General features: G+C 52.8%; 6 protein-coding genes across 6 annotated transcripts; 1 reads left to right on the forward strand and 5 right to left on the reverse strand.

The window, feature by feature from the left end:
• Nucleotides 1-155: 155 nt before the first annotated feature.
• P152DRAFT_51930 (uncharacterized protein) lies at nucleotides 156-1467 on the reverse strand. The gene is made up of 3 exons (XM_033683046.1): nucleotides 1389-1467; nucleotides 974-1288; nucleotides 156-885 (listed from the first exon to the last, which is right to left on the reverse strand). Exons 2-3 carry the CDS (start codon nucleotides 1284-1286, stop codon nucleotides 344-346), a joined length of 855 nt encoding a protein of 284 aa, XP_033533438.1. The 5' UTR covers nucleotides 1287-1288; nucleotides 1389-1467; the 3' UTR covers nucleotides 156-343.
• A 615-nt stretch (nucleotides 1468-2082) lies between these two features.
• P152DRAFT_459285 (uncharacterized protein) lies at nucleotides 2083-3475 on the reverse strand. Its single transcript, XM_033679645.1, has one exon. It carries the CDS (start codon nucleotides 3341-3343, stop codon nucleotides 2477-2479), a length of 867 nt encoding a protein of 288 aa, XP_033533439.1. The 5' UTR covers nucleotides 3344-3475; the 3' UTR covers nucleotides 2083-2476.
• Nucleotides 3476-6297: 2822 nt separating this feature from the next.
• Nucleotides 6298-8849, reverse strand: P152DRAFT_459290 (Septin). The gene is made up of 6 exons (XM_033679646.1): nucleotides 8800-8849; nucleotides 8497-8575; nucleotides 8120-8161; nucleotides 7826-8047; nucleotides 7300-7766; nucleotides 6298-7238 (listed from the first exon to the last, which is right to left on the reverse strand). Exons 2-6 carry the CDS (start codon nucleotides 8498-8500, stop codon nucleotides 6603-6605), a joined length of 1371 nt encoding a protein of 456 aa, XP_033533440.1. The 5' UTR covers nucleotides 8501-8575; nucleotides 8800-8849; the 3' UTR covers nucleotides 6298-6602.
• Nucleotides 8850-9265: 416 nt separating this feature from the next.
• On the reverse strand, nucleotides 9266-11767 carry P152DRAFT_459291 (uncharacterized protein). Its single transcript, XM_033679647.1, has one exon. It carries the CDS (start codon nucleotides 11341-11343, stop codon nucleotides 9460-9462), a length of 1884 nt encoding a protein of 627 aa, XP_033533441.1. The 5' UTR covers nucleotides 11344-11767; the 3' UTR covers nucleotides 9266-9459.
• Nucleotides 11768-11934: 167 nt separating this feature from the next.
• Nucleotides 11935-14834, forward strand: P152DRAFT_52091 (FabD/lysophospholipase-like protein). Its single transcript, XM_033683047.1, has 2 exons — nucleotides 11935-12182; nucleotides 12260-14834. Exons 1-2 carry the CDS (start codon nucleotides 12085-12087, stop codon nucleotides 14760-14762), a joined length of 2601 nt encoding a protein of 866 aa, XP_033533442.1. The 5' UTR covers nucleotides 11935-12084; the 3' UTR covers nucleotides 14763-14834.
• P152DRAFT_459293 (uncharacterized protein) lies at nucleotides 14655-15234 on the reverse strand. The gene has a single exon (XM_033679648.1). The coding sequence runs from the start codon at nucleotides 15227-15229 to the stop codon at nucleotides 14906-14908; it is 324 nt and encodes a 107-aa protein (XP_033533443.1). The 5' UTR covers nucleotides 15230-15234; the 3' UTR covers nucleotides 14655-14905.
• Nucleotides 15235-16316: the final 1082 nt, after the last annotated feature.

A 16316-nucleotide genomic window follows, 5' to 3' on the forward strand; every position in this document is an offset into this window, starting at 1 on the left:
GATCAACCGTAGCACGGCCGATCGTGCTACCGACCCGACCGAGTGCTGCAAGATAGGGATGCCTTCATAGGAAACACATCAACATGGCACGAACAAAACAGACATGAGCTTCCGCATCGGTAGAGTGGCGGATCCCACGACCAAACCTCCAATGATTCCTTTGGTCTCCACCCTTGCAATTCTACTGCCTGGTCACAGAGACCACGCCAGACGGTCCAGATGAGAGTCGAGGCATGGTTTGAGGCTTTGGCGGCAATTGGCCAGTCGGAGTAATTGCAAAGATTGCGCTCCCTCGTCACCGAACTTCCACAACTCTCGACTCCACGCCTGGCTATTGCTCCGCTCATTTCTCTTTCTTCGGCGCCTGTGGCCCGGATACATATCGCCGAACATCCGTGACGTCCACGACCTTGGCTAAGACTCCTCGTGTCTGTTCCCACACCTGCCTCGCGACGGGCGGGGTGCCTTGGTTCGCAACCAGCGCGTCGACTCGGGCGCCGATGTGGGCCAACCCCTCGCGAATGTATTGGCTCTGGGAGTAGCGCATTCGGAAGAACAGGAGGTAGACGATCAAGGTCACCCAGGAGAGCCGCACGAACAGGAGTGCGGAGAAGGCGAGACGGAAGATGAGGGCGATCTCGAGCAAGGCCACGGTCGCCATGGAGGGATCGTAGTAGGCCTTGATGAAATTTCCGAGGGCGCTGTATCCCGGAGGCTCGGAACGCGGCGCTGCACCCGAGGCCGCCGGTGTGGGCGCTTTGCTAGGGAACACAACTGGGAGGAGTTGCGAGCGCGTGTACGTTGCGACGTGGAAGGTGGAGTAGATCGCGAAGGGGAGCAGGGCAAGGGGGACCTGGCGAGTGAAGAGTAGCACGACGGCCCAGACTGAGGAGTAGGAGAGTTAGCTGAATGAATACAAAACTGCAGCTGAGACCGGCCAAGTGGGGCCTCAAAGGGGTTGGGCATCCCATACCTAGATAATGCACATTCTCATCGAATGCGAAAGAGAGGGGCTGGATCGACCCCTTGTTTTGCGCCTCTCGCTTCGCCTTTGCTTTTGCTGACTTGTACACCACAATCACGTATGTTGCAACTGCGCTCAGGAAAGCGGTGCGGTAGCTGAATCGTGCCCATCGGGAGGCGGAGTTGAAGGTAAGGTACGAAAATCCGTATCGGAGGACACTCAGGAGAAGGATAGCATGTCCAACGAACCAGCCAAACTGGAGGCTCTGGGCGAGGTTCAAGATACGGGCCTGAAGAGGCTCGTTTGGGCTGGATGGTGCCATGGCTGATGTAGATGTCAGCTGTGCCCGAAAAAAGGTTGTGGATAATATATGGGAGCAGGTCCAAAAGACGGTATACAAAAGGATAGTGACGAATATACATACCTGTAACTGACTTTACGTCACAGCTTCACACTTGCTAGTGTCTTAAGCTCTTGATAGATTCAGTAGTAGATATCGGACTCCGCAGTTTGCCTAAGACGGGGATTAACGTTAACAGAGAACGAGCATACAGGTAGTTTATTGAAGCAATAAGAAGGATTTTATCAAGAGGAGAATAAGACCGATCCCACTTCAAGCGTGTGTTGGGCAAGATAGGCAGCACAATTGCTATCGAACACTTGTCCATTATCACGCGGGTGGCTGGCAGCCAGCTGTGCGGAGCAGATGACAGCCAACTGCACCCCATGACTGAATGGAGAAAGACAACTAGGTAGATTTGGAAGAAGAAGGGATGTATAGAGACTTACCAACGCAATATTAACGGGATGGAAGACACAGCTGGAACGGATGAGGTGGACAATTCAGCGACATAAGGTGAAGTGAGTGATGCCGATGAGGTGTGTGGGAAATCAGAGCAGCAGCCGCAGCTTTGGAGCAGTGACCACCAAGAGGCACAAACACGTGCAGCATCAAGCCCATGACGACACATTACTGCCTTGGTGCCTTTATGCCTTGGTGCCTGGTTTTGATTCATTATTGACCTGAGGCATCCAATTCCCATCCTCACCATGCCTACCTCCACTACATCCACAATTGCACACCAAGATAAGAGCGCAAAGGAAGTGCATACCTAATACCAGTACGTTGCAGTAATACACAACAGCGATTCCCGGCATGCCGTAGACATAATTATGTGTTGCGTGGTATGGAACTAAAATCATCTAGCCACCAGAATACAGGGTACAAAACTCAGGGCACGAAATTCAGGGTACGAAATTCAGGGTACGAAATCCTCCTGACCATTACTTGTGCTAACCATCAAAACTCCGAATTCATCAGTGGTATCGTAGTCGAACTCCAAGCCTTCCCAAACACCGCCCAGATGCCTCAGCTACCCAAACGAACGGGTTCCATGCCTCCCTCGGCGCCAATTCTTTAGATTCGTCATACGAGAGGAAGGCGCAGAGAATCTTCCCTCAGTCAGCCTTCATGGCTCCCGAGTGACCCCTCGTATATCCTCCCTGTATCCTCTACCACAGGGCGATCCACCTCTCCGCCCCGTCCACCAGACCGAGCAACCCGTACTTGACATCTCGGAGGATCAGCCCTCCACACCGGTTGATTTGCCTCGCATCGAACTGGCCATCGCTCCACCGCGACCATCGCTCGGCGGACGGCGGAGTGTCGGACGAGAACTGCACTGCCAGCATCAACGCAGCGATGGCCACAAGTTCCGGCCGGGGAACGTCGGTCGGCTGCGTCCAGCATTGGGATGACCGTCTTGCCGATGTCCATGAGCTCGTAGCCATAGCCGGAGGCAGTCGCAGTGGACATGCATCCGCGCCCTTCATCTCCACGTCCACCACCGACGACCCGACCATAAAGTGCGCCGGCACCGTCTCCTTGGACGAAGCGGATAACGGTCGTCGGAGCGGCAGCTGTTCCAACGGCGTCGAAACATTCGTGAACGCCGCGCGATACGAACGGGCGAAATGGGAGCTCAGATCATCGAGGATAGACGCGGCGAGTGCGATGGTGGATAGGGACAAGCCGGAGCGACCAAGTAGACGGTGGATGCTCGGCACATAGGGACGGTGGATCGAGGTGTTGGGGACCAGGTTCGCGATGTGTGTGGATGGAAGATGGAGGGAGGGCGGCCGATCTTCAAGATCGTATATCGAAAGCGGTGTAGAGGGTGTGACGGCTCCGTCGTTCGTCGACACCGTTAAGGAAGCCTCGTCGCTGCTTTCGTCGGAGAGAGGGGGCGTCGGGAGGTTCGAGAGCGGAGCGTAGGCCGCGAAGTAGGAATCGAGCTCTTCATCGTTCATCGAAGTAACGGATCCCTTGCGGGAAAGGCCTGCATTGGCTGATGGCGGGAGGAGGAAATTTGAGGCCATTATTGTGCATATAATAGGTAGGTAGGTTGCTTGGAGACCAATTGGCCGCGACCGAAACCGTACAATGCACTATGAAATACCAAGTCTCCTCTGTTATGAAGGTGCATTCCTACAGTGACGTTTGGTTCAGATGAGACTCAGGAGGGGAGTGTTTAGTCAAGGCATTCCAACACAACAATCCACTCGAAGCATCCCTCAGCAACAAAGGAGGAGGAATAATGGTGCCCAACCGCGGAGAAATGAGACACTGAGAAGTGAGATGTTTCATATGTTCACCTTAACCGAACGGTATGAAGTTTCTTGTTAGGAAGTAGTACCTAATTACAGAGTACTATGTAGGTGGCAGGTCTAGTCCTTTTATGTCAGAACAATCGTGGGGACTTGCACAATCCAGATCAGATCTCACATAACTCTACTCCTGCAGAATATTCCATTGTCCCCTCCCTCCCCTCACGCTAGAACGTCTGAGTTCGGATTCTCTAGCGCCTCCTCTCATCCTCTGCCGGAGCTGCGCCTTCTGTTAGCCCCTTAGCGACGAGCCCTACGACCCTGAAAGTGCCACGCATTGCAGACTGCAGCAAGTAGAGTCAGTTCACACCGCGGACTTCCACGATTCCATCATTTCCACGATTCCATGCCAATTTGTGGAGAGGATCAGGTCAGAGCTTGGGCACCAAAGCGCCTCGTTCACATCCCCATGTCGAAATCCCTTGTCCGATGCCCCGATCTTCTCCATCAGGCTGCTGTCCAGGGCCACAGCTTTCAGCAGCTCTACTATGTACAGTCTACACAAGTGCACATGGCGCAGCCCACAGCACACAGGCCACAAATGCCCACTGCGGCTGACGACTGACGAGGCTGCCGTCGATTCATCTCCATGTCCAACCCAGAATTTCAATTCCCCACTGAGAATCGATGCCAACGCTGAGCAGAGGTAATCATCCTGTCCTGACCGCGGAAGTTTGGAACAAACACTGGGGAACCATGGGCGGGAAGTGAATAGCTGTCCGCAAATCACAGCCGTCTACCCGCCCTCCATAGTCATACTCAGGGAACGATTCTGGTGCGGAACCGCAGATCTGAACAAATTGTATGGTAGACCAAGTCTCCGATCAGCATAAAGACGTCCACACCTCCAGGACAAATTGACATATTCTCATAACAACCGAGTAACCGACAGGGCATCCCAGGTTCGAAGCAACATGGTTTAGTTTCGAGCTTCGAAGTGGTCGAGGAAAAAACCCCAAGGTATTAGGTAACTAATAGGAGGAGTCCGATGACGAATGAGACTGCGGATTCGACTTAGGAGGGAGCCGGCATATCGGACAGCATATTGATCTTAGTTACGGGCACCATCCGCACCGCCTAACCGTTTAAGGGGTTAGGGATGGCAAATACTAAATAGATACTTCCTGAGGGTGTACCAAAATCCAAAGCATTCCTCAACTCCCGGCTGGCACAAAACGGTGGACCGAACGACACACTATGTAACTATATCCCACCACGCTCTGATCTGGCTTGGCCAAAGTCGAAGGCAGCACCGTCAGAGAAGTCGTCACGTTCATAGCTCATTCATTTGCGTTGACGGCATGCTCAGATGAAACTTGTCCTGTCTCGATTTGCTATTTGCTACGCGAATCACCTATCGACAATTGTCTATGTACATAAAAATATGTCCACTCATCGGACATTGCGGGGCCAACCGTCTAGTCTCACCGTATCGAGATTCCCCGGTAGAATGGGATCGATCGGAGACGGCTAGACGAGAATTAGGATTTAGGAACGCCTCTCGGCTCTTAGCAGTACCAATAAAGTGAATAATCAAGTCCACCCAGCCGGAGGATGCGGAAGGGTCATGACTCCATGAGAATTGAGAAGTGCGGATTCCTGTTCCGTCGCCTTGAGCTAAGTGCGGGTTTTTAGTTCTCGGTTCCAAAGAACACAAAGGTGTGGTTTCAATCGTCAACATATCACGGCATGTCCGGATCTGAGGAATTTAAGGTCACCGAACCCCCGATGTGGTCTGATACTCCCACTGGGTTCCATTGGGACGGCCCCCTAATAGCGGAGACGTGAATAACGTCACGATAGGTTGACTTTCCGATTGCTGTGATGCGATTCGATTCAATGGGCAAGATTACTAAAATGCGGAAATAATCTGCTGTGTAGCGAAGACGAAGATCAGATATCGATAGCTGGACGGGAACTTAGTCCAATATAATTTGTGAGTCCGCTCATGGTCCGAAAATAGAGCGAAACATGCATATCGAGTCGCACCATTTCAGGGGAAGGGCTTCAACGCCTCGACGTTCGGGGATCAGGCTATCGTGTCACAGGCAGTGAAGGAGGGTCCGATCGAGCCACACGGCTTGATAATGCGAATTTTCGTTCGGGAACTGGTTCTCGGCAATGTCTAATAAGGAACTATTCGGGGAATTCTCGCCCCCCTTTGAAGGATATACCATCGGTCGACGCGCGACATGAGTATGTGCTCCCGACATCCTGGCATATCTTGGGCGTCCAAAGGTCATGTTGTAAAAGGGCTCCTTGCCCCCGTGGGTTGTAAAGTAATGGAGGATGAATGGATGGATATACACTGGATGGGTTGCCTGGTCAAGCAATCTAAGTTCTGAATCGTAGCATGATACTGGCTCAGCACACAGGACGAGGTATTTCTTGCGTACATTATTAAAAGGCTATCAAGACTATCTTCCATTCTCACCGCTAGCGTCCTCAATTGTGAACAAAGGAAAAAAAGAAAGGGAACAACAAGGCCAGGTATCACGCTTCGGTTATGAGGCAGGCCAACAAACCCCACAGGACCATGGAGGTGGATTGAATGGTATGTCTTTTGAAGGTGGTTGCTCGTCAATCCTTGGTATCGCGACCACGCCACTGATATTTTGAAAACGACCGACGCTGAAACACGAGAACAGAGAAGCGAGCCGACGAGAACGGGGGTAGATGCGGAACGGGGTAGAGGGGTAGGGAGGACCGCAAGGGAGTGAAGAGATCAAAAGAGGACACGAAATGAATAAGACCAGTGTTTTTTCCGAAACCGAGCGTCTTTCGTCCTTCCAGCAGATGCCAAGGACATGTTGGGCGCCGTTTTCCTTTCTTACAGAGGAATCGACGACCAAGTCATCGATGCAACTTGAGAAGGATGCGCTCCCCTTGAGCCACTTGTCGCCAGACTCCAGACAAAGCCGTCTTCCACCATTTCTCCATGTCCCACTCCGCATCATACTCCAAATCAAGTCTAACGCAGAGAGAAGCCCTTCCTCTTGCCCTTCTCCTCTAGCGGTCTGCCGGACTCGATTCGAGACTTCTTCTCCTCCAGTTCCTGTCTCTGTCGCTCCAGCTGCTCCTTCATCTCCTTGTGTCGAGCATACAATTCCTCCTCGGATTGCTTCAACTTGCTCTCCTTCTCCGACACCTTCTGCTGGAAGACCATCTTCATTTCCAATTCCATCTTCTGGAGCTTCTGCTCGTGCAGGCTGCGCTCCTCCTCTTGCTTGACCGCGGGGTTGATCTCCTTGAACACGGACGGGTCTTGCGCCACACCCATGGCGGTGAGCTTGTCGGACCGGTAATTCTCGTACATGAAGTTGTTGGTGTGCTCCTTCAACTCCTCCATATGAGTGCGGATGAGCATCTGTCGCAGCTTGACGAAGTCACAGTGTTCCTCGTTGTCGACTTCGATGACACCCCATGGGTAGCGGCGACCGCGGACCTTTCGGCCATCAGGAGTACTGACTTCTTGGTTGGCACCTACGACAGCGAAGGGAACCTTGGCCATGATTTCGTTGTTTTCGGCAATGGTCTCATCATCGTCAAGCTCGTAGCGGGGACCTTCGAAGATTTGGATGTGGTGGTACTCGATATCAGCAAGGATCTGCGGATTGCAACCATCAGCAACGTGTACTCGTATGAATCTGCTTCAAGGGATTACTCACCCGTGCCTTGAAGGCGCTGATCTCGTCGTCGGTCAGGGTATCAGCCTTAGCAACGACCGGGATCAAATTGACCTTGGTGTGCAGCCTACGCATCACCTCGACATCAAGGGGCTTCAAGCTGTGGCCAGTAGGCTCGATGAAGTAGACACAGGCATGGACGCGGTTGTCCACGATGTTCATCCGGTTCACCTTGTTCTCGGCGTCAAGATAGGCATCATAACGCTGCTCGATATTCTCAACGATCGGGCGCCACGAATCTTCATTGTTGACAAAGTCACCGAAGCCGGGAGTGTCGACAACCGTCAGCCGGAGGCGGACACCGTTCTCCTCGATGTCTGCGGAAATGGATTGAATGGAGACGGTTTTGGGGATGATGTCTAGGGACGGTGGCTTGCGATCCCTCGGCGGGTAAAGCGACGTGTTGAACAGGGTATTCACGAGGGTGGATTTTCCGAGACCAGACTCGCCTGTAGTAAAAGTTCATCAATATACGAGCTGAGGGAACAATGATTCACGGATCACATACCGACAACCATAACGTTGAAATTGAACCCTTTCCGGACACTCTTCCGATGCCATTGATTCGGCAGGTTGGCAAAGCCAACGTAGCCAGTCAACTTCCGCCGGACAATATTCCTCAGATCGCTGGCGGCCAGGGCAGCGGCCTTGGGGTCCTTCGACGTGACGGTCTGAGGAGCGGAGCCCGAGCCATTGGGCATGGGGTTACTACGCTCAACATAGGGTTGAGCTATTTCGAAGTTAGAACCTAGTGATGTAGGGAAGAAACCAAGCTTTGGGGCGAGGTGGGAGGGAGAAATACCGTTTGCCGCTGGAGGAGAGGACTCAATGTTAGCTTGAGGATCTAGAGGTTCACCAATCAGATCGACATCAGAGCGAAGTTGGCGGATGACATGAGATGCTGAGCCAAAGGGGGATGGAAGTCGAAGGCTGGAAATATTGGCGGTGGAGCTCTGGCTCCGGCCTTGGGGTGGCTCCTGAGCAGACGCCTCATCATGGAGGTGAGGTAACGAGGACCTCCATTCCATGATGGATTGTTCCTTAGATGCAGGACCTGCCATTGTGGAGTGTTGTGATTGAATCGGTCGGTGATGGATTTGGATGAGGATGAAAGTAGAGGTCGACGTGGAGGTCGATGGAATTGTTTGGTAAAAGTGAGAAAGGTGGAAGTTCGCTTACCCATTGGGACGATGTGTTATCGGAGTAAAGTGATTGTCTTTGATTCAACACCAAGTGCTGATGTGAATGGAGAGGGCGCCTGCAGGAGAGCATCATGAATTGTTAGCCTATGCATCCCACCAGCACGCGCAACGTCGCCCATACACTCGACAAATGACAGATCTCGCATTCCGAGGTATTTGAAGCATCCTCAGAGCTTGCAACAGCTACAATCCGAGATGCAAGCAATCCCATGATGGCGCGTTGATACAGCAAGCAGCAATGGCGGAAAGTCTGGGGAAAGGGGTCAAATGGCAAACACACCTTTTTTGGTAGACAGGGCAGAAGTGTGCCAGAGAAGAGTAGGATAGGGTCGGTAAAGGGGATCTCGATATTAAACACACTCTCCGCTACGGCACATATGGAAATATGCACTCAGGACAGAGCTGTTGCCGGGAGAGAGATGAGGTGCAGAGGTTGGAGTTGGACAGAACCGCAGAAGTCGCGATAGAAAGTCGCACGTTCTCTCTCTCCCTTGCTGTCTCCTTGTCCGTGCCTTCCTTTCTCTCCTGTCAGTGTCACTGGAGCACTCACGCTTGCCTCAAACGAAAGGGGTCTGCAGCTTGGCAGCACGCTATTCCTCATTTGGATTCTGGAGCAACACCTTATTAAACTGATGCCTGTGCCCATGCTTGCTCACGTGCCCGAGCCCAGGGGATCAATCTGTTCACGATATCTCACCAATCTCCTGGCGTAGAAATATTGAATACACCCCACGGTGCTTTACTATGGATAAGGTATGGATGAACACATCTAGGCTTGGATGGACGGATGTATTGATACGAGACGACGGGTTGAGATGCCTCCTCCCATCGGACACCACCGTCAGAGACACCATGTCCAAAGTATTGAAGTTAATTGGTGTGCCATTCATCACCCTAAGCCCACATATCTGCTGGTACAGTACTCAACTCCCATTCCCCATCACCCAAGACTCTGCAAGATGCTAGTCAACGTCTGCTTATCATACTTGACATGCTTTCCCTTTCCCTTATCCACCTCATGGTACCGGTCCCAGAATCGCCCATACATCGGCTCAATCAACCGCGTGATCTCCGTCTGCACCATGCTTCGGACCTCCCGTTCCATCTTGAGCTGCTTGTGTTTGGAAACCAGGTCATCGAATGACGTATTGAACTGTCGGAACTTTTCCTTCACCCCATCCCGGTCTCGGGACGACATCGACTTGATCATGGCCGCCGAATCCACGGTAGCCGCCGTCGACGGAGGTCGCGGCGCTCGATTCGTATATTGCACGTCGAACAGCAGGATCGAGCATTCCTTCCATGCGTCGACGTATGCCTGAACCGACTTCTTTCGCCACATCTCCACCTTCGGAGCCAGCCCGGAAAGAAGACTGGCCAGCTCGCTCGTCCGGATGCCGCGGTCGATCACCGCCACATTGTTGGCGATGAAAATCCCGGCCACCCCTCGAGACTTCATTTGCTTCGCCTTCCCCTCCAGCGAGCCGACGAGGGCGTCGAGCATATCGCTGGCATAGTGTGCGAACAGCGACGGGCCATCCGCTCCCACATCGAATGCCTTATTGCTAGACGCCGCGCTGGACGAGGACGCGGACCACCCTCCGTCTCCAAGAGCTCGCATGACGCTGGTCAATGGTTCCAAAAAGCCGGCCAATGATTGGAGGCGCCTCATGACTTCCGCGGTAAGCGGGATGGTCGATGCATCCGAAGGTAGGACAGCGAGGCTTTGCGCGCGGGACCGGGTATCCTCGAGCAGCATAGTCACTGCTGCCTTCGCGGTGTCTCGGATTGGTTTGAGCGCATCGGACAATTGGACTTTCATGGCGCTTCCGGTGGTGCGTTCCAGATCCACCGACACCTTTTGGATCACTTCGATGATTTCGAAGGCAAGGTAGCAATCCGTAATGATGTTCGATTTGATGTGGTTGTTCAGCTCTCGAAGGGTTTTATTGAACTCTGAGAAGCTGCTGTTGCACGTGGTGGTAAACACCCTGATCCACTCATCTCGCGGAAAGATGATGTATACGTTTTCGTATTCGGATACGTATAGTCCCGCCAGACAATTCGCGTATGTCCCGATACCTGACGTCCCTCGCCGATACAGCGTATCCGGTGATGTTTTTCTCGCTGTCGACACCGACGCCGAAGCAAGGTTGCGTAGTGAGATGGCAATATACTCGCCTCGGACGTCGGTATAGATCTTCACCGAAGGATACTCGCGCTTCCCCTGTGTCGAGGTCTGGGCAACAGAATCCATGATGTGTGTGTTGATAGTTTGTAATAATGTGACCTTCTCTTGTGGAATCTTCGGGAATGGAAGCTGCTTGGTGATAAAATGGAGCGGTTCAACTGGCCGAGCATCTTCTCGCAATGTATCCCTGAATATGTCTTCCATCTGCATGGTGCCTCCTTTCAGCCACGTCTCAATCTCGCTCATTGCTTGCTGATTGCACTGGAAGTTCGAGTTCTTTAGCTCTGCTAACGAACGCGTCGCCCGCTCCAGCGATGCAATGTAGTCTGGCAATCCCACTTGCCTGGGACCTGCTTTCACGATTCGCTCTTCTCGTCGGGCCCCCTCAACTGGCTCGAATATCCGATCGATCGCATCGATGACATGGTCGATGTTGCCATTCATCGTCTGGAGCCCCGACGTGTTACCGTAGACCGGTCGAATCGCGTCTTCCATATTCTTGCCATTGGTCTCCAACCTGTTCAGGGAGCCTTGGATCTTCTTCCTGAGTCCATCCAGCTTATCGATGTTGGCAGTGAGCACCTCGACTTCGGCGCTATCTTCCGCCAGGGCAGTTCGGTGGACGTCGGGCATGTTGTTGGTGGTAGCGGGTCGAGTGTTCTAGAGGAGCGGTCCCTCGAAGGCGTCGATAGCTTGAGGTGCTATGTATTGTGGTGGTAAAGGATAAAACCGGTTCGGGGTTCTAGTATGAGAGGGGTAGAAGACATCAGTCGTAAAGATGATCCGCTGAGATCCCGCTGGTGCGCGCTGCGGCCATTCTACATCATGACTGCGCGATCAGGAGGATGACCAAAGACATCCACGCGGTAGAGAGGACAAGAGCTAGTACCGCGCATGTAGACTCCCGTAGCTGAAGTCAGGCACTTGACTGGAGGGGTGCGGATAACAACGATAAGGTCCGAGTAACCAAGGAATAATACAGAGTTCCCTAAATTCTAACACCAGTATAGGTACAGGACGTCTATCCGTAGCTTGGTCGATCACTTCAAGACTCAAGTTGCCTGTTGTCACTTGTCAGTTCCGTTGTCGGTCGTCACGCTTAGCTTGAGCGACAGCTGCAAGGAACAAGGAAAAGAGGCCTGTGATTGGTTCATCCCCAATACCTTACGTCAATCCGACAATATTACATTCGTGCCATGGTTCCAAGGCACAAAAAGGGACGTCAAAGTCATGATTGTGCCCTGAGTAGTTACTTCGTACAATCATCAGACAATACCTCGAACTCATCGAAACATGGCAAGGAGATAGCTATGGTTTCCATTCGGAGGTAACCTTTCGCCAAAAAGGTACTGGTTCTACCAAGCATTCCGAGATATGACATCCAAGTCAGTTATGAATGCTATTCCACGCAACAGATGGAGGCCGTCGGCATGTCCCAGGATCAGTAAATGCTATGCTTATCATTTCCCAAGGTCGGTCAAGCAATGAACAATGCAATTGCTTCGCATTCGGTTCCTAGGGTCAACGAAACATGCTTACGAATACCTAGATCATATATATCGAGGAGGTCGCACTCGTGGCGAGCTTCGAAAGGACGCCTTCATCAGCAAAAGTCATTCATCTGTCTAGCTGGGTCCATTAGTTGCGTTGTCGTGGGATTAAGTCTCTATTTGAACGGAAACCTTGTTCCATTGTATGAAGGGCGAGCATTTTGCGATGGGCCAAGGTCGGGACCGTCGTGGCCTTCGGAAGGGCCCGTTGTGATACACCGGGGCCGGAGGTTTAAGTCTGGTGATACTATTTCTGAAGACCCCGAACCGCTATCTCAGACAGAGGTGGTGGAGGACAATGATACTCGAAAGGAGTCGATGCCAATCGACGACACGCCCCCAGAGGATGGGCCATCAAACGTCCAATCCAACACGGGGACTGCCAACTGGTCTTCTGTTCAGGAGAAGATAACCGAGTTCTTGATCCCTGATTGGGTTCGTGTACTCCCCGAATATATCACGAAGTTACAGAAGGAAGTGTCACGGGCACCCGGATCTCTTGCCGACATGATTTGGCAGGAAGCGAATGACCCCGAGATGCATCCGGAGATCATCTGGGACTGCCAAGTTCGTATATCGGACACCCTGTGCGAAGAGGAACGTGCGTTCGTCAAGAAACGCAAAATGGCCACTCGAAGAGCGCTGGCCGGATACCTTGACATGAACGAAGCGGAGATCCATCTGGACGATGTGCCGACCATTGCTATCTGCGGCTCAGGAGGCGGACTTAGAGCGCTTGTTGCAGGTTCATCGTCTTACCTGTGCACTAAAGAAGCTGGATTGTTTGACTGCGCTACTTACACGGCGGGTGTAAGCGGTAGCTGCTGGTTACAGGCTCTCTACTACTCCTCTTTGACTGGTCAAAGCCACCGGAAACTGATCAATCATCTGAAACGCCGACTGGGAGTGCACATTGCCTTCCCACCCTCCGCAATGAGCCTTCTCACAAGCGCCCCCACCGACAAGTACCTTCTTAGCGGCCTTCTTGAGAAGACGCGAGGTATGCCTGATGCTGATTTTGGCATCGTGGACGTATATGGACTGCTTTTAGCCGCACGTCTCATGGTGCCAAAAGGCGAGCTAGGAGTTGACGCCCTGGACATGAAAGTCTCCAGTCAGAAGCGGTTTCTAGAGTCTGGAGACCACCCGATGCCAATATATACATGCGTCCGGCACGAGATACCGGCCGTAGACATGGACTCCCACACCGCATCGGCGGAACAGGCGCTGAAAGAGACATGGTTTCAGTGGTTCGAAATGACGCCCTACGAATTCTGGTGCGAGGAACTCGGTGCTGGCATACCGATGTGGGCTCTTGGGAGGAGTTTCCACGATGGCGCTTCGCAAAAGCGGGATAATGGCCTATATTTGCCCGAAGTTCGTCTGTCTACCCTCCTTGGGATATGGGGCTCCGCATTTTGCGCGTCGCTATCGCATTACTATAAAGAGGTTCGACCCCTTTTCAAAGGCGCGACAGGATTCGGGCGCCTTGACCATATTCTCGCCGAAAAGGACGGTGATTTGATTAAAGTACATCCGATCGAACCCGCCGCCGTTCCCAATTTCGTCGACGGCTTTAAGGATGCACTGCCTCGACATGTGCCAGACAGCTTGGTCGAATCCCCCCAGTTGCAGCTCATGGACGCAGGGATGAGCAACAACCTTCCCGTATATCCCCTTCTGCGGCCAGGTCGTGACGTGGATATTCTCATTGCCTTCGATGCGAGTGCAGATGTGAGGACTGATAATTGGCTTCATGCTGTGGATGGATATGCCCGGCAAAGAGGGATTAAGGGATGGCCCGTCGGCGCAGGCTGGCCACCTCCCGATGCGACCGATGATGAGGTGACCGAGCAACTGGCTAGCGCACAAGCCGAGACAAAGAGAGACGTGGATGGGAAGATGGCCGCTGCAAATTCGGGCAGTAAAAGTGAAGACGCTCGCCCCCAGAACGTCGATAGACAACCAGGCTTGGGGCACAGTAGCTCGTCGAAACAGTACCGAGCATCATCTGGTGCTCCTCAGCCAGGGCACGACAAAATCGAACCTTCTTCGCGACGACAGAAGCGCGAAAAATCCGACCTCACGTTTTGCAATGTTTGGGTCGGAACGGCGGAAGAGCGCGAGTCTGACTCTGACCCACTGCCCTCCAAACTCGTGGAGCAAGATTGGGAGCTTACACGACCAAATGCTGGCATATGCGTCATCTATTTTCCATTTCTTTCCAATCCTCGTGTCGCTAGCGTTGATCCGATGTCGTCTGATTTCATGTCGACTTGGAACTTCGTTTATACGCCGGACCAGATCGATAAGGTGGTGTCGTTGGCACGGGCGAATTTTGAAGAGGGGAAGGACCAAACGAAGAGGACGGTCAGAGCGGTGTACGAGAGGAAGAAGAGACTGCGGTTGGGACGGGAGGAGAGGGAATGGAAGGAAAGGTGGGCACGACGCTTGCGGATAACGAAACAAATGAAGCATCACGGCGGTGACCATTTCACCTGAAGGGAATTCAATCAATCGTTCGATTTTCCGGAGATTCTTCCATCCTTGTTCCCACCTAGACGCCATAAATACACGGCAAGCAAGACGGCCCAGCACCTGAGACTCCAGTATCCTGGAATAGTTGAACCGAATCCCTCCCAATACTAGATCCAATCGTCGTAACCGGAGGCATCGTACATGTACGAGTAGGGGGAATAATATGACGGGAAATCATCGAAATCGTCGTCTATCCAGTCGGAGTCGTACAAGTCGTCTCCATAGAAGTCGTAAGGGGAGTCGAATGCCCGCCGTTGCCCACCCAATAACGACCTCCGCCACGAACCACCGTGTCGACCGCCTCGCCCTAACGAACCGAACCGTCCTGACATCCCGTATCTGGAGCGGAGAGGATCTCGGAAACCGCTGCGACTTGAACCAAGCCGGCCGATGCCTCGCATTCCCCGCATCCCCGATAATCCCATTCCCATTCCGGTCCCCATCCCCGATGACCCCATCCCCATTCCTGACCCCATCCCCATTCCTGACCCCATCCCCATTCCTGACCCCATCCCCATTCCTGTCCCCATCCCCATTCCTGACCCCATCCCCATTCCTGTCCCCATTCCCATTCCTGTCCCCATCCCTGTCCCCATCCCCATCCCATACCCTCCCATGTATGGGCTTCCTAGCATCGGGTTGCATTGACCTCCGAGGCCGTAGCCATAACCGTAGCCGTAGCCACGCCGCTGCGAGTTTTGACGGTCGAACCGGTCGCGATTTCGGGATTGGTTGAGTCCACCGCTTCCATTGCTGAAGTTGTAAAAGCCACGCGAGGGAGAGCTAAGCGTCATGCCCTGTCTACTGAGAGGATCCATGCTCTTCAAGTTCGACTGTCAATGTGCGGTGGGAGGCACTTGCGGATATTAATATCCGCTCAATAGAGAGGCCTTCTCAGCTCCGGCTGTCAAACGAAGCTTGCCTTGTGTCAAGCACTGACTTGCGGCCTGCTCGCTGCCCAAGCGAAACCAGCAAGCGAAATGGGGGGTTGGTAATCTGCAAGGGCAAATCTGAGTACACATTCAAATGGTTCCGATGTTCCTATGAATGCTCTGCAGTTGAGCAAGGAAGTTGTGAGATAGGAGTCAATGCCCCTGAAAGGCAGTTGAGCAGTTTGAGTAGCCTTGGTGGTAAGGGAGGTAGGTCTGTTCCAGATGCTGTCCATTGTTGCGGGACGAAGAATGGATCCAAGGGTCGGTGGGGCTACATATACGTGGAGAGGGGTTCAGTACAAACCTGATCAGGAGTGGCTGTTCGCTGCTTCACGGGAGCAAAGAGGGAATGTGGAGCACAGCCGTCGGTATGATGTACACTAGCATGTGATGAGTGGTAGACATTACATCTTTTGTCACGGCGAGACAAGCGATTACGCTCGATTGACATTAGTGGATCAGCTTGTGGTCCCCGGGATTTTAGGATTGAGAGAACCTGGGTGTCAAGTCTGTAGCAAACAGTTGCGCTTCTGTGGTACCACTGGGGTTCAGCACAGGACAGGAAGAGCAAACAGCATGGAGTAGC

This window comes from Eremomyces bilateralis (assembly GCF_010015585.1).
Source record: "Eremomyces bilateralis CBS 781.70 unplaced genomic scaffold P152scaffold_12, whole genome shotgun sequence".
Classification (NCBI taxonomy): domain Eukaryota; kingdom Fungi; phylum Ascomycota; class Dothideomycetes; order Eremomycetales; family Eremomycetaceae; genus Eremomyces; species Eremomyces bilateralis.

Bases quoted from the DNA above. Each gene is read 5' to 3' on its own strand.
- P152DRAFT_51930 (XM_033683046.1), bottom strand. From the start codon at position 1,286: ATGGCACCATCCAGCCCAAACGAGCCTCTTCAGGCCCGTATCTTGAAC. The intron at 886-973 runs GTATGGGATGCC...CCTACTCCTCAG, and splicing joins TGAGAATGTGCATTATCTAG to TCTGGGCCGTCGTGCTACTC.
- P152DRAFT_459285 (XM_033679645.1), bottom strand. From the start codon at position 3,343: ATGGCCTCAAATTTCCTCCTCCCGCCATCAGCCAATGCAGGCCTTTCC.
- P152DRAFT_459290 (XM_033679646.1), bottom strand. The intron at 8,048-8,119 runs GTATTTCTCCCT...ACTTCGAAATAG, and splicing joins CTCTCCTCCAGCGGCAAACG to CTCAACCCTATGTTGAGCGT. The intron at 7,767-7,825 runs GTATGTGATCCG...CTTTTACTACAG, and splicing joins TTTCAACGTTATGGTTGTCG to GCGAGTCTGGTCTCGGAAAA.
- P152DRAFT_459291 (XM_033679647.1), bottom strand. From the start codon at position 11,343: ATGCCCGACGTCCACCGAACTGCCCTGGCGGAAGATAGCGCCGAAGTC.
- P152DRAFT_52091 (XM_033683047.1), top strand. From the start codon at position 12,085: ATGACATCCAAGTCAGTTATGAATGCTATTCCACGCAACAGATGGAGG. The intron at 12,183-12,259 runs GTCGGTCAAGCA...ACGAATACCTAG, and splicing joins TATGCTTATCATTTCCCAAG to ATCATATATATCGAGGAGGT.
- P152DRAFT_459293 (XM_033679648.1), bottom strand. From the start codon at position 15,229: ATGGGAATGGGATTATCGGGGATGCGGGGAATGCGAGGCATCGGCCGG.